The sequence below is a fragment of the Salarias fasciatus genome, chromosome 5 (genome assembly GCF_902148845.1).
Source record: "Salarias fasciatus chromosome 5, fSalaFa1.1, whole genome shotgun sequence".
Taxonomy (NCBI): Eukaryota; Metazoa; Chordata; class Actinopteri; order Blenniiformes; family Blenniidae; genus Salarias; species Salarias fasciatus.
The window spans coordinates 24905403-24921230 of record NC_043749.1 but is presented as its reverse complement, the minus strand read 5'-3'; the positions used below and the strand labels follow the sequence as shown (position 1 = coordinate 24921230).

The 15828-nt window shown below is 39.4% G+C and overlaps 1 protein-coding gene across 1 annotated transcript; it reads left to right on the top strand.

The window, feature by feature from the left end:
- Window positions 1-1011: 1011 nt before the first annotated feature.
- Window positions 1012-6696, top strand: hgh1 (HGH1 cochaperone). Its single transcript, XM_030091743.1, has 10 exons — window positions 1012-1131; window positions 2228-2351; window positions 2981-3119; window positions 3726-3863; window positions 4178-4329; window positions 4421-4521; window positions 4641-4739; window positions 5280-5371; window positions 5452-5574; window positions 5736-6696. The coding sequence occupies exons 2-10, from the start codon at window positions 2242-2244 to the stop codon at window positions 5940-5942; spliced, it is 1161 nt and encodes a 386-aa protein (XP_029947603.1). The 5' UTR covers window positions 1012-1131; window positions 2228-2241; the 3' UTR covers window positions 5943-6696.
- Window positions 6697-15828: the final 9132 nt, after the last annotated feature.

Sequence of the window (15828 nt, the reverse complement as noted above, 5' to 3'; positions counted from 1 at the left end):
AACCCCACTGCTTCATTTCTTTTTCAACATTACAACTTTTTAAAGTCTTCTATAGTATACTTTATTGATTCTTGTGGGGGAAATTAAGATCCTGATATTCCTCCTACGAGCATTTATTTTGGAGTTCCACAAGTTTCGGTCTTAGAACCCATTCATTTCACAATATGCAGATGATAGGCCATTGAAGATCTTTGAAGCTAAATGGTATTGATACACTAGTCAAACCTCAAGCTTTTCTTACAGCCTTAACACTCTCAAACTTAGACGTACACTTTAAGACTATGGCAGTCTCACTGCTTTCACACACCTGATTGAGGTGTATAGTAACACCTTCTTTGGTTTTGTAACAGCCTTCTTAGTGGAAGCAGGTGTGCTAAAGTGCAAGGCAAATATTACAAACTAACAAAAATATGTTTAAATTCTGGTCAAAACGAAGTTGTCCAAAAAAGAAAACCAAACCAAACAAAATTGCTTCAGCAAGAGCATATGCAGCTTTTCTGGATACAATAACATTTCTGTTTTAATTTGAAGTCAAGATACGACAGCTTCACTTCTGTAAAACAAGCAGACACATAAAATTTTATTTAATATACAAAACAATTATATAAAAGTTAAATGGATTCTGATATGGCTAAAAGCTGCAAGAAAGGAAAACACTTTCACACATGATCCATGGTGGAAAAATTATTCGACAAAAACATTCAGAGTTTGCAGCAGTTGAGACAGAGATATCTTATTAAACCAAAATAGGAAATACAAAAATATACTGAACATGAAAAATAATAAAAATTGAAAAAAAAAACATGACATGTAGGCGTTATGATTTATTTATTTATTTATTTTTTATATTTTAATATTACCCGAAAGCCATTTTTGGGTTAAGCCTTGTGGGGATTTTTTTTTTTTCCACATGAGAAAACAGTGAGACGTGATTGGTTTTAGCTGCTGTTGTTACAGTGAACACTAGGGGGCGATACACTTATCTAAAGGAATGCAAGAAGAAGCTGACTCGGAAGTGATTCTGAGCGTGGGTCCACGTGTTTCTCTGTCATGATATGTGATGTTTCTGGGATATAAACAAGAGGAATAACAGCGAAATGAAAAATATTCATATCTTATAGCAGGCTCCCGGTAAGAAATGTTCTGTTATAGATGTTAGAGCTTTAGAGAAACAGACACGTAGCGCTCACGAATCCGTAATATACAGGTGCTTACCTGGTGATGTAAATGTAAATATGTGCAAAGCGCTTTTGGGCGATCGCACAGGTTTAGACTCTGTGATCTTATCTATCTATCTATATCGATCTTGTGCATTTTGTTGATTTTGCAAAGATTGAATGTCAGTGTAACTTATGTTATGTTGAAAGATTAGAAAGATTGGAAACCTGTTTCTAAACGTCACCCACCTGTGTGACGTTGAACGTTCAATAATTCAGGAAAGTGACACAAGAATTATGTTATTAGTTTAACTCAATGAATTTATTTCTCATGCATATCCGTTTTAAAAAGGTTTGGACTTCTCGTAGACAAATCAAAACATCACACATTTTTACGTTGATTTATGGAATCATGATTAGAAAGGTTTTCAATGATGGCACTATTGTGGACCAAAACTGAATGTTTGCTTTTGTCCCTTTTGATAGTAAGATGAACCCTCTATTTTACAGATAAAAAAAAAAAAAAACTATGTGTTTACCAATGCCAACAGTGGGAAAAAAAAAAAAAAACAAAAACCAAACAAATGTCCCAAATCCCTTTCCTACAATTGGAAGACTTGTGGTATTTTTTCAATTATTATTTTTCGAAATATTTTTACCTTCAGAAAAGCTGTCAGAATCTGTTAGAACATTTGAAACCCTATTGGGAATTGCAATATGAATTTGACAAAAGTCTGTTACTGTTCACTCAGGTAATAAAAGTCTGCAGCCTTCACCAGTATTTTATAAATTAATCCTTAAACTGTGACTCTGGACTTTTCCTCTGCTTCTCTGATGATATGGCTGTGGTGATCTGGCACAGTCACAGTAAATACAGTATATAATCTGGATATGTTTACACAATGGACTCAATAACAGTGTTTTATAATTTACGAAATTAATCATTCGAACACCTTGCCGGGCCATTCATTGGAGCAGATCAGGACCTCCTGGCAGGGTTAAGAGCATTCAGAGTTGCTGTCGCTAAATGTGTATATTTAGACGTTTTTTTTTTTTTTTTTATCTATCAGACACGGTTGAGAAGATGCTGAGTGACGCAGAAGCTGCGGAGCTGCTCACCTTCCTCACTCCCAGTACCCGTCCAGATGTCAAAGGCCGGGCCACCGAGTGCATCCTGGGACTGTCTGGGAACAGGTGAGCACTTCATGTGCAGACACTGAGTGGCTGTAACCACGGATAAGGTTAATTTAAGACTGTATAATCACATCATTTCCAAAGTTAATCATGTTTTTGAAGTGTATTTTTAAAATTCTGTGATTTGGCATTTCAAGGCAGCTTTAATCTCACAATGTAAAGCAGTTTTTACTAGAGTGTCTTATTCAATCAAATGAACACAAAGAAAGAATTTCCTTTTTGACTTCTTCAATTTTCTTCCAAAAATGTGCCATGCAGACCAACTTAATACAATGTCTAAGTCAAATACAGTTTTCAAATTGAAAAAAGTGCCATGTAGACTCACTTGTCCAATTCAAAAATACATTTTAAACCAAATGCTCCTACAGTGATGAAACCAGGACATAGAGGAGGAAACAGCTTCCAAGTATTGAAAGGAAGAAGGTAACATTAGTGCTTATTTTGAGAGATTCAATATGTCAGGTCACTCACTAGTGAAACTTCAAAAGTAAATAACTGCAAAACAGTCATACTAATCCTAACTTGAAATAGCAGCAAGTAAGTGAAAATGTAACACTGCTGCGTAACGTGTACTTTTCTTATGACAAACTAAACCGTCCACCATGTAATGTGTCTCTGTGTGTTTTCAGGGACGGCTGCCGCCTCCTCCGCTCTAAACCTGACCTGATTGCCGCTCTGTTTGCGTTGACCTCTGACCCTTCTGTTGCCATAGTGAAGGACTGTTACCACATCCTCATCAACCTGTCGGCCGACGAAACTCTGCACCAGGTGAGCTGTGAGCGCACACTTTGGATCCATTGTTTGTTTTGAAGAAGTGGTTTTATGCTTGTGTTTCTAAAAAATGAAATAATACAGAAAATGTGTGTGAAATTGTCAAATATTTTAGATTGAATGTGAATAAACGCAAATATTTAAACTCTTTGGGTTTATTCTTAATATCCTTAGACTGTAATGTTTTTTCTTCCTTAACCACAAACCAATATTACAATGAAATGTTTATCCTTATTTTGTGTTTCTTGTGTGTAGAAATGACGGATGAAACAATGTTTTCTTCTCTGGATTCCTGTACAAGCTGTCAACACCTTTAAATAACTGTGACTGAGAATTCCAGCTCAATAGATTCACTGTGGGGAAAGCAGGTCATCCAAAAAGATGTGGGCGTGGATTTCAGATAGAAACACATTTTGTATTGATCTCAATGTCCTCAGCTGCCATGTTTTCGTGCCGCCAGTAATTAAATAAGTCTCTTGTTAAATCCTTATTCCCTGAGGCATCAGGAACTTGAGCTTTGTGGAGAACAAACGAGGCCTCTTGTCCACTTGTGGCCTCGTAAAATAAACAGTGCAGTTGACCTTTTCGTTTTGTCTCGCTCAGGTTTTGGTGACGGACGTCAAAGTTCTCCCGGTGTTGTTTAAGAATCTCCAGGATCCGGAGTACTTTTTCTCCGATCAGATCTGCACCATCCTGTCAAACCTGACCCGCCTGGAGAAGACCTGCAAGACTGTGCTGAAGGTGGAGTCTGACTGCAGCCTCTGTCTGCATTAACTCAACTCTTTATAAGCAAAATGGCTCTTTTTCATCTCCGTCCTCTTTGGAAGTGTCTTTATTCAACAAAAAAAATGCACAATTCTGAGCTCATAAAGGGGGTTAGCTGAAAATATCACCTGGCCTTTGGGGAAAATGACAATTGAACTTTGAAATGAATTGAAAAAGCCAATTAAGAAGCTTTTCCATTGCTTTTTGTAGTCTCAAAGAACTCCAGAATAATTTCTCAAACACAAATCTTCACAACGCTGGATGTTGTGTTTGCTTGTTTCCTGTTTCAGGTGCTGCAGGAGGAGATGGGTCTGGCTAAGCTGGTAGAAATCTTCTGCACTGAAGGCTTCAACAAGAAGTCCAAACTCCACTACCTGGCTCCTCTCTTATCCAACCTCACACAGCTGCCCGAGGCCCGGAACTACCTGATGGACAAGGACAGGTGGCTGATCGGGCCTTTTCTCCTGCAGTCACGCACTGTTCCTTCCCTGATATTTACACTAAACTCAGCGTGGTGTTTGTGTGCGTTTCAGGTGTGTCATCCAGAGGTTGCTGCCCTACACTCAGTACCAGGCGTCCGTGGTCAGAAGGGGCGGAGTCATCGGCACACTGCGGAACTGTTGCTTTGAACACAGTAAGACATCCAGTTATCAGAGTTTGGAAAAAAGCATTAATTAAACAATGCAATAATAAAGCAGTGCTGCAGTTTCTCTACACTCCTCCCTTAAATATAAACTCTTCAATCCTGTGCAGTTCATCACGAGTGGCTGCTGAGCGAGGCGGTGGACATCCTGCCCTTCCTGCTGCTGCCGCTGGCCGGACCAGAGGAGCTGAGCGAGGAGGAGAACGACGGTTCGACGCCGCTTCCCTCATTAATTTAACATCTTTAAGATTATTTATATTATTTTCAGCGTTGAATAAATTCTGAATACCTTCTCGCTTTTTAAACACAAATAAAAATACACGACAAACACATTGCAGCTGCGGTGTGATTTAGAACCTGACAGTTAATTAGATAGTGAAATAATGGTATCTGTGTTACATAAAATTAAATGATATTTTAATGACATGTCTATGTATTTAATTTTAATGAATTAATGGCATTTAAGTAATTATTTAATGGTGTTTTTATTTCATTTTGGCACTCTTTGTCTTCTACAGAAAAAATGCAATAACTAAGCGTCCCCTCTAAGTTTTGATTAGGAGAGCAGTCACTTATTTTTAATGTTGTAAAACCTGTTTCTTCCACATATTGAGCCTTGACCCTGTCAGTTTGCTCAGATCTCCAGTAAAGTTCTCGGCTGACCTCTACACTGGTGGAGTTTATCTTCAACACCCAGAACACTGGTCTGTGGTTGCGTCGCTGTTTCTGAGTCTTCCTGTGACGTTCAGGTCTGCCTGTGGACCTGCAGTACCTCCCCGAGGACAAGAAGAGAGAGGACGACCCCGACATCCGCAAGATGCTGCTGGAAACACTCTTACTGGTACACACACCCCTCTCTTTTTTCTCGCTCTCTCTCTCACACACACACACATATGGAACTGATGTCCGTTTCTTGTGCAGCTGACAGCGACGAAACCCGGCCGGCAGATTCTGAAGGAGAAAAATGTTTATCCGATCATGAGAGAGTTTCACAACTGGGAGAAGGACGTCCACGTGACTGCAGCCTGCGAGAAGCTTGTCCAGGTGGGAAACAAACTGATGCTGCGTTTCAATCACACAACTCAGGACTCTTTCTTTTGGTTTTTTCACCGAAGGAATCTGGCAGAGTTGATGGTTTCCTTGCGCGTCGTGCACACTGTGAAAATCGAAATCCGGCCTGATCCGTGTGACGTTCCGTGTCCCAGGTGCTGATCGGAGACGAGCCGGAGGAGGGGATGGAGAACCTGATGGAGGTGGAGATCCCCGAGGACGTGGAGGAGAAGCTGAAGCAGGCCGACACCAAAGAGCAGGAGGAGCTGGAGAAAGAGGCGGAGCGAAAGAGACGAGAGGAGGAGGAGAGCAGGAGTTCAGATCGGACAGAGAAAGAAGAGGAGAGCGGACTGATAAAATGAAAGTCACATTTTTATGCTTTACAGTGATAAACCAGTTTAATGGTTTGTTGTGGCTCCATTCAGACTGGATTCATTTACACAAAGAGACACAAGGCATTCATCCGCAGTGGGTGTATTTTTTAATAAATTACTGCTCACGTCAGTTATTCAAACTTTTTTTTCTCCTTATTGAGAGGAAAGAAAAACCTTTTCCTGACTGATCTGTCTTAAATGAATCACTTCATTACACCAAATATTCAGTGTGCATGTAAAAGGGTTTTTTTGTGGGGGACTCTGGTGGAGGGTGTTTTAGAATAATAAATATATTTTAGTCATAATGGTTATATTGAAGCATCTTGAAATTGCCAGTACTACATATCAAAGTGTGTTTGGCTTGTTTTATTGGTGGAACCTCTTGAAGCGGTCTGCAGAGCTGCTGTCAGTCCTTTCATTCAAATGTACACATTAAGAATCACGTTTAAGCTTGTTTTTTAGGCTGCATCATTTCATTATTGGATACATGGTCTTCAATAACGTGTTACACAAAATTTACATGTCCAAACCTGCAGCTCAGCTATTCTCAGATATTTGAGCATCGCAGTCAGAATGTTAGGTATTTTAATCTCAAAGGCTTGTTTTCAGAATGAGAGAAACACACCTGCAAAGGCCCCAGATCCACGACTTCAACTGGAGATTTTTTCTCTGAGGTGACAAATGTACAGCAGTGTTTCAGCTGTGGCTGTTTTTAAAGTGCTAAATACAAGTTGATATTTGTGTTAACCACAACACTATCATGCGGCCCCTTTATTTGTGGCTTTTTTTAATGTTTTAATCAAATATGAATATTAATTTTATGCAGCTAAGAGTATTTGAAGTGAGTTTACTTGACATTTATTCAAACTGCCAATCATAACTTATTGACAGTTGCAGAATACTTAAAAAAAATAGTGCTACATATTGAAATTGATAGGTTTTGTACAGGATTGCTGGAATTTGTTTGAAAATGATGAAGAATCATGACATATATGGTTTACACTTTCACACTGCTTTTGCTCTTTCTATCTGGGAAATCATCTATTACTCCGAGTCATTATTTAATCCAACAAGTAAAATGTGAATCCAGTGTGAGAAACACCTGTTCCTGAACATCCATGCAATAAAGTCATATTTGCAGGTACAATATTAAATATCTAAGTTTATGTTAATATAGCTTCAAATCATCAGCTCAATGAAACACCACGTTTGAATAGTGAACGCTTAACTACTGGGGTAAATATTGAAAAATAGTAGTTTTCTTCCCTTTAAAGGGAATTTTTCTTTTCCACAGTCGCTTATGTTTGTTCATGTGGAACTAATGGGTTCTGTAAATCTGTAAAAGTGTGTAGATATGACTGTATTGTAATTGGCACTATTTAAATACTGAATTAAATGGTAAGTTGCGTTTTGAATGGTAAGTTGCATTTTGCAAATTATAAGGTCATAATATTTTAAATGAAACTGCAGAATGTGAAACAACTATATTTACATTAAATGCTTTGTAGTAAAATTAAATGACCCACTTTATTGTATTAAAAAAAAGAATGTTGCTTTTGAACGTTGCCAACTCACTCAAGCAGAAGTTTAAATGGTGTCATCTAATTTGCATAGCCACTTATTTGCATATCGAGGTCAAATTAGATGATGACGTCATTCAAATCGGATACATTGTTGCAACTCCTCCGTTAGGAACGTTCTGAATGACGTCATACAGAAAGGACAGTATTGGTGCAAAATGCATATTTTTTGGAGTAATGCAATACTTACTTTGTATGGTAATTCGTTACTTTTGAAATATAACTCAGTTACTAACTCAGTTAGATAACTTGTTAAAAGTAACTAGGCCGACACTGGCTGGGAGGACTGGATACGGTTCTCCACGATGTCTTGCATTTGTTTGCTTGAAGGAGTTGACACTGTGTTGAGATATGTGGCGTCAAACTGACATGTTTTCTTCACTTCTCCTTGTTTACCTTTAATCATCTCCTTTCAGAGCGGACAATTTTAAAGGATTGGATCATTTTCTGTCTCTTTCGGGATTAAGTACTTGCAATCGTTCTGAAGAGAAAAAAAAAAGAACTTCCAAAACATCCATGAGGAAACGATGGTGCAGGTTGTTTTTGAAAGACATGAAATGGCCAGAAGAGGGCGTCAGGGAACTGTTATGGTTTTCTCCACAAAGGGTTTCATTTAAAGCTACTGCACTTTTCCCCTGCAGGAAGTTTATCTTCCAACCTGAAAACAAACAGACTGAAATGTGAGAATGTGGATTTCAAACTGTAGTACAGTTTAAAAAGTATTAGCTCAAAAAAAATATATATATATCGTCATAAAACAGTGCAAACAGTGCCACAACTCAGACCAACTGCTAGAATTAATATGTCAGACTTCCTGGTTTATTCAGTTTGGTTCAGTTTCTGGTGAGAAAGTGTGTCCGTAGTGAGAGTTCTTTCCGAGTGAAGGTAACATGTTGTGATTTGCATCTGCTTCTCTTTTCTCAGTTCTCTCTGGTTTCCTCCCACAGTTCAAAAACGTGCATTTGCAGTTAAATGGTCACTTTGAATGTGATTGTGATGAATTTTCAACCTGTCCTGGTTGAACATTGTTTGTTGAACATGTCTACAGGATGTAGTTCCTCCAGCATCCAGCAAACTCAAGGTCCATACAGTGGTCATAGAAGATGGCTGTTCATGCACTCCACCTTCAAGACATGTCCAAAAGATGTTTTTGTGAGCCACAGAAAGAAATAACAAAGGGATAAACACACAAATCCTGCACCCATGAAGGCATGAATTTGTATTTTTTTTCTATTAAATATTGATATCTTACATTTGTAATCAGGTTCCGGTTCTGTTTTGTAACAAAAGGCACTGAATAAATAGAAAATATGGTCTTAGCTGAGAGGTGATACAGTGTGTACACTGACAACCAGAGACAGCCAGGTGTTTCTTTATCACAGGCACTATTAGCTTTTCCACCTTGACTCAGGGTCAGTGTGCATAATCATCATTTTCCAGTCTGAAATGTGTCAGCTGTCACTTTACATGGTGAGGAGAAGAAACATTCAGTCACAGACCTCAGGAGGAAGTGGTTCTTTCCTCACTACCAGACTTACGCTGAGTGCAAAAACAAGAACAGAAACCAAACAACCAAGCAGCGCCTGCAATAGTTGTTTTAACACGTCTGTTTTAACAAGTCTGTCTGCCCATGCAGGGGATTTTTTTTTTTTTTTTTTTTTGTCACTCGTTGCTTATTTTGATTTTTACAGTTACTCACTCAGTACTGCAGTGTCGGTTTCATTCGACTAGTACTATCAGACTACCACTCATAAAACTGCTAAAATTAGATGGTTTGCGTCACATCTGAGTAAAACATTTATATATCTCATCAAGGGCAGTATGTTACGTGGTTTGACAAGCTTCTTTTCCTGCTCTGGATCACTTCTGTTATTGCCTTTTTTCATCACAAGGACAATTCAAACCGTGATCTTTCAGAATGCAAAGATGAATGAAAGTACACCGATAAGCATGGATATACTGTAACTGTCACTATTAGAGATAACATGCAAAGTCTGCTCAGAAAATCCCAGCTCAGAATTTAAGGAAGAAAACAAAATATGACTTGTGTTGCAACATAAGTCAATTTTTTTTTGGCAGAAGTAGATTCTGCATCATGATAACAAGTGATCAGAGATACAGAAATATTTGCAGTTTAGTTTATTCGTTGATTTGTAAAAAAAAGTTTGATGTGGCTGATTTTGCAACAGGTAAAGCTGAGTTGGAAATCATTAACTTTCTGCCATAATCAGCTTGGCAAACAACTGACGTGTCATTACTACACCTAGAAAAGGGAACACTTTATCACACAAGTCCTTTGATTGTTTTACCACCCTATTGACTAGGGATGCATTGGATTATGATAGAACAGTGGATTCAAGTGGTTTTGTGTCTTCTGTTTGTTGTTTTTTTTTTCCACTGTTAGGGTTGATACTTCGTTTTCTATGCAGCAGAAGATGAGTATGAGATGGAGACTGGAACTGGATGGTGAAAGCAGGGGAAATGCGGCCATCTGTGGCTTTCTTTGTTTGTTCAGGGCCAATAAAATGAAAACGAGTGGGGAAAAAACTAAAGAACCAACTCCAGAGGCTTGTGTTTTTTCAATACTGTAGTGAATATGCTCACTTATATGATATATGTGAAAAACTTATAATCAATAGATCGACTAAATTCAGCGGGACTCTGCTGACTTTGAACACACGTCTGGCACGTACTGCATGTACGTGAGTGAAGGAACACACGCCTCTGATTGGCTGACAGGCACACGAAGCCCCGCCCACCGTCACAGTCCCACTGAGGTTTGAAGAACAATCCCCCCAAAACCGAATGAATTACCCCGATTTACAGAACTCAGCTCCGCGACTTGGAGTTACTTTGTGTCCGTAGATTTTAAAGACTCGACAGGTCGTCAAGTTTCTTTAAAACGACTCTGCGTGGACGCAGATCGACCGAAAAGCAACCCGGAAGTCCTGTGCAGTGAGTGTGTGCGTGTGTGTGTGTGTGTGTGTGTGTGTGTGTGTGTGTGTGTGTGTGTGTGTGTGTGTGTGTGTGTGTGCGTGCTGGTGCGCGAGAGAGAGCGACAACACAAAAAATAACTCAGTTGATGCCTCTAATTGCCATAGTTTACATTGATCAGTCCACAGAATTTTCACATTTGTTCCTTCAGTTCTTGTGTTGCTTCTCTGAAATAACCACCTCGCTCTCTCTCTCTCTCTCTCTCTCTCTCTCTCTCTCTCTCTCTCACACACACACACACACACACACACACACACGCACACACACACACACACACACACACACACTCATACACAAGATGAGAGTAACAAATGCATTGTGCAGCATTCCCAACTATTATGCTTTGTATTAATGATTATAATGAAGTAACAGCTGTGAATAAATGCATCATGTATCCTCCTCTATAAATGACAATGTGTGTTCTTGTTTTTTTTTTTTTCTAGAATCTGACAGCAAGCTATTGAAGAAAGTTTTGTTTTTTTTCTGGGGTTTTTTTTATTTGTATTTTGAATGCTTTAACTGAGAAACAGGGCTTCCCCACTGGTCACTATTTCAGTTCCCAGTGCCATGAATGCAGTATTGTACCATGCAGGGAGAGCAAACAGCGGAAAAACATTGATTGAGATAATACAAGCTCCAACTTGCACAACTTGTATTCTGCCAATGACTGTTAGGTTTACTTCAGATGTGTTTGTGTTCAATCAACTGTCGAGTGAACGAGTAAAATCACTCCGGTTCTACCTGTAACAGTAGTAATTTCTGCACAATCTCTTAAATCTTTTGATACCAAATTCCTTTCAGACCAAAAAAAAAAAACACAGTTGATGACTTTTTTTCCCCCATGTATTCACTGTTTATCAGGAATTTGACAGATTAAATTAGAACAGCCACAGAACACTGCATATTTTTTCACTTGCACATAACATGCCACACACTTGAGTTGGTGTTGTTTGTGTATGAATTTATTTGAATATTGTGGCGAATCATGAGCATTTTGCTCTACACATCCTGTAATCCCACAAACGCTGTAATACTTTTGCCAATAAGCTTCAGTAAAGTGCTGTATCTCCCAGTCAGCTCACCAGATTGATGAGTCAGGTTTTTCTTAGTGAGGCTGCAAACCCCATCCATCCCTTTATGACAGAGTTCTTGGGCAAAACCCTGAAGCACATGTTGTTTCTGATGGCGGATGAGCATTTTGAATGACAGTCGTCACTGCCGATGTTCAAATTCATACATAAACAGGCTCATTATTGATGAGCTATTGCTTTGAGATTGCCGAAACTGTACAAATGTGCAATATCATTCAAAAACGTCGTTATAAATGCAGCTAGAGGTTTTCATCAGTTTATTGTCATTGATGTTGCGTTGTGACTGACTAGTCTGGTTTCTTACTTATTGATCTGCTCATTGACTGATGGTTTATTTTTGCTGATTCAGAACTTCTGAAGATGTTGCTGATGTTAGAGGTTTCCTTGACCTGCAGTTTGTTGGTTTTGGATTTTTCAGCCAGATCTCTGGACTTTGTTTGGAACAGTGGGTCTTAAACAAATTGATCTGATGATCTTATTGACATGTGACTTCCTGGATCAAAACTCAGGATATCGAATACTCAAGTTGGTTCTTGTGCGGATCAGAAACAGGGAGTTACACTCCTGTAACTGTGTTTTATCCCAGTGTTGCATTAAATCCCTTTGAACGCAAACTGTCACAGGATTCTCATGTTTGCCTCTGAAAGTCAGGTGATCTGTAGCCAGCAGGAGGAGCTGTGTCCTGTGACTTCTGAGACCAGCTACATTCGCATACCTTGGTTCATTTGGAAAATGGAAGAAATGACACAACAATGCATGAAGCAACCAATCACCACAGAGAGATTTTCACTGATACGTGATTCAGTGCAGCAGTAGACCTGCTCTCACCCCGTCGACTGAGAATGGATCTAACGCCACTGAAGCGACGTCTGTCGCTCTGTTCTCTTAATCCTGTCAGTGTCTGCATGAGTCTTTTTTTATTTACTCAAACTGCAGGGACACAAATTAAAACCTGATTTTGTGAATCATTAGTCGAAAGGGTTAAGGCTCAGTTTATGGTGTGAGGGTAAAGGAAGCAGCGGTTAGCAAGAGTCCAAGTCAATGTAATGTTATCTGGAGGGACAGAAGCGCTCTCTCTCTATCTCGCTCGCTCGCTCTGTGTGCGTGCGTGCGTGTGTGCGTGTGTGTGTGTGTGTGTGTGTGTGTGTATACCGTGTGAGGATTGTCAGTCCTGTGAAACATTCACCACACTGCTGAAGAGAGTTTGAGCTCATGCTACCAGAATAACAACTCCCTCCCTCCTCGTCACCCACTCCCCTTCAATTGAGCTCCTATACGCGAGTGTTTGCACGATCTTTGACAGGACTCGCTTGAGAAATTAGACGTTTGGTATTGGGAACATTTGTACCAAAAAAACCAAAAAAAAAAACAAGAACCCTGCTATGTGGATCACCTCCAGTTGGACGTGGTTAGATGGTTCAGGTTTCAGACACCTTCTGATTGGGGTTAGGAAAAACTTACTTGAAGTTAAATGATGAGGCAAACTAAAGTGTGTCCACAGCTCAGTCATTAACATATTATGTCTTGTTTGTTCGATTGGTACACACAGAAATGTGTCATCATCCATTTTAGGGGGAGCGACTGTGGTGCTACTATTTAAACCGCGGTGGGGTTAGAGTGTCTGTCTGCCCTCTGCTCCTCTGGTTTTATGTGACAACCCCTCAACAAGGCTTGAGGAAGACACTGCGTACGTCTCACCAATAGTCCCTTCGCAAAGCCACAAATTGCTGTTTTTACATCCCTGTAAATCTGTAGATGAAACTCAGGGACTCAAGTAGTTGAACTTTTCCGTGCAACAATGTGACCCATATTCAAATTCAGAAAACATTCTGTTGGTGTGAGTGTGTTCTGTGGATGTTAACCTGTTGTAACAGGCGTGTTGTTGTTGAAATCCTCTACAAATAGAGGATTTTTGAGAGAAGCCACAGTGGTCAGGAGGTCTGAAGAGTGCCAGGTATCCTGGCGCAGCATTATTCATGTGCTTACTTATCACGGCATTGCTTTTGATGGCTGAACGGACCTCACTTTGTTCTAATTAAGGTGAATCTGAACTGACTGAAGAAGAGACACATCAACCGGTTAAGCAGCCTCCTCACTATCAAGAACTGAGGAGTAGCCGACTTCAAAGAAAAGAAGATGAAGCTTGCATCTCAGTAAAGAAAAAAAACTTCAGTGTTTGCAGTCAGCAGTGTGTCTTTTTGCTGATAATCTTTTTGGACTGTCATAATCTACTGCGCTTCACAGCAGGAGTCAGTCTAACTGAGTCTGATAGCAGAGCTGACCAGCCCAGACCTCTATCTTGTCCTTGGGGCCTGAAAAGGAGACAATTCAGTTTGTAAAGCACTTTCTACCTGGAGTCAGTGGCCTGTGTGCCTGTCTCTACATTCAGATATTACATTGTTGTTTTAAGCCAGAACATAACAGGAATCAGTGAATATCTATCAGATATATTGATTTTTTATTTGGAAAAAACAGAAATACATACTTAAGTTTGTTTTTGTGATTTGCTTCCTGATCGTTCTTGGTGGTCCGGAGTTTCATGTTGTTCTGGTTCTAGTTTTTAAGTTCTAATTCATATCTGTCTTATTGTTGAGCCTTTCTGTTGTTCGTTCCTTCAACACCTCTGATTATCCTCGATTGTTTCCAACCGTGACTCTTGGTCACTGTGTGTATAAATGTGCCGTCCTGAATTGTGACACCTGTTGGTTTGTCTGACATTTTCTGTTTGATTCCTTTATTTGCCTTTAGCTGAACCTGATCAGTGCTCTTCACTTACTATCCCAGTTTTTCTTGTTCTCCCAGGCTTTTGGTTACTAGTTTTTTTTTTTCAGTTAGGTAGGACTTGTTTTGTTTTTCTCTGTCTTATTTCAGGTGGGCGGTGCCGGGCTGCTGATTACCTGCGATGCCAGGTGGAGCTTATTCCCCTAATGAGCAGCAGCTCTATTTAACTGGTCCTCAGACTCCAGCCAGTGCTGGATCATTACATCCGCTTCATCAGACTGTCTGTGCAGGAATCAGTCCGGTCTTGCTCCTGCTTGCCCGTCCTGGCCGTCCACCTGCTCACACCTGGACCATGAAGTCAGCCCCAAACCAGGGACTGGGCTCCAGAAGGACTCCATCATATTTTTGAACCATTCTGGAGGATTCTTACAACTTTCTGTATCTTGGACTGTTTTGTTTTTCTGAGACTTATTTATTTATTTTCATTAAATCATTTTAACTCTGCTGTTCCAGTCTCTGCTTGCTTCTGCACCTGAGCCTCTGATTCCACACCATGACAGATACAGAGCAGATAAAATGCAATGTGAAACAATATGTATAGATGCCAGATATAAGAAATTCTCAATATTCATGTACAATATTGCATGATATGTATCCAACATATGAAAATGCATGGCAAGCATCTGATAATAAAGATGCATTCTAAGTGTCAGTACAGTGGAAAATAATGTATACAATATAAACACAACGTAAAAGAGTCTGGACCGCGTGTTTTTGTCCTTACATAGTGTTTGCATGTTCTTCCTGTGTGTGTGTGTGGGTTTTCTTCCGATAGCCCCTATCAAAAGGTGTGAATGTGAGTGTGTATGTCTGTTCCTCTGTGATGGACCTTCCAGGTTTCGTGCCTTTGTGCTTGAATTAGATGAAGCAGAACAGAGAAAAGAGGGAAAAATAAAATTAATATACAAACAAATACAAAACAAGATGAAACCATAAATGTCACAGTTTATAAATGAACGTATATTATTGTATATTTGATATCTGTAACACATACCTAGACTACTAAATGCTCTGTTACATACATTGAAATATCAGTTTATTGTATGTTTGTGTATTTCTTCCATTGTAAACTGCTCTGCTTCTAAATCCCCCAGTTGTGCGACAAATTAAAAAATATACCATCTTATCTTTTCATTTGTTGGAAAAAATTCCACTTGGTATTTTGAAAAAAGTCTGCAAAAAATGAGAGTGAAGTTAGTGACAAAAGCATCAATTGAAGAGGCTAAAATCAAAATGTTTCAGTTGTAGCAGAGGCATGTTTTCACCGTCTCTCTTCACTCCGCCTGTAGAACTGTTTGGATGTTTTGTGTCCTTGGAAAATGCTTCAGAGAAGAAACAGGCTGATGTTGTCAGCTCATAAATACATTTCATACATTCTGTAATGCTCTGCTCAAATGCTCCTTTTTTTCAAGTTCAAGTCCTTCTTAC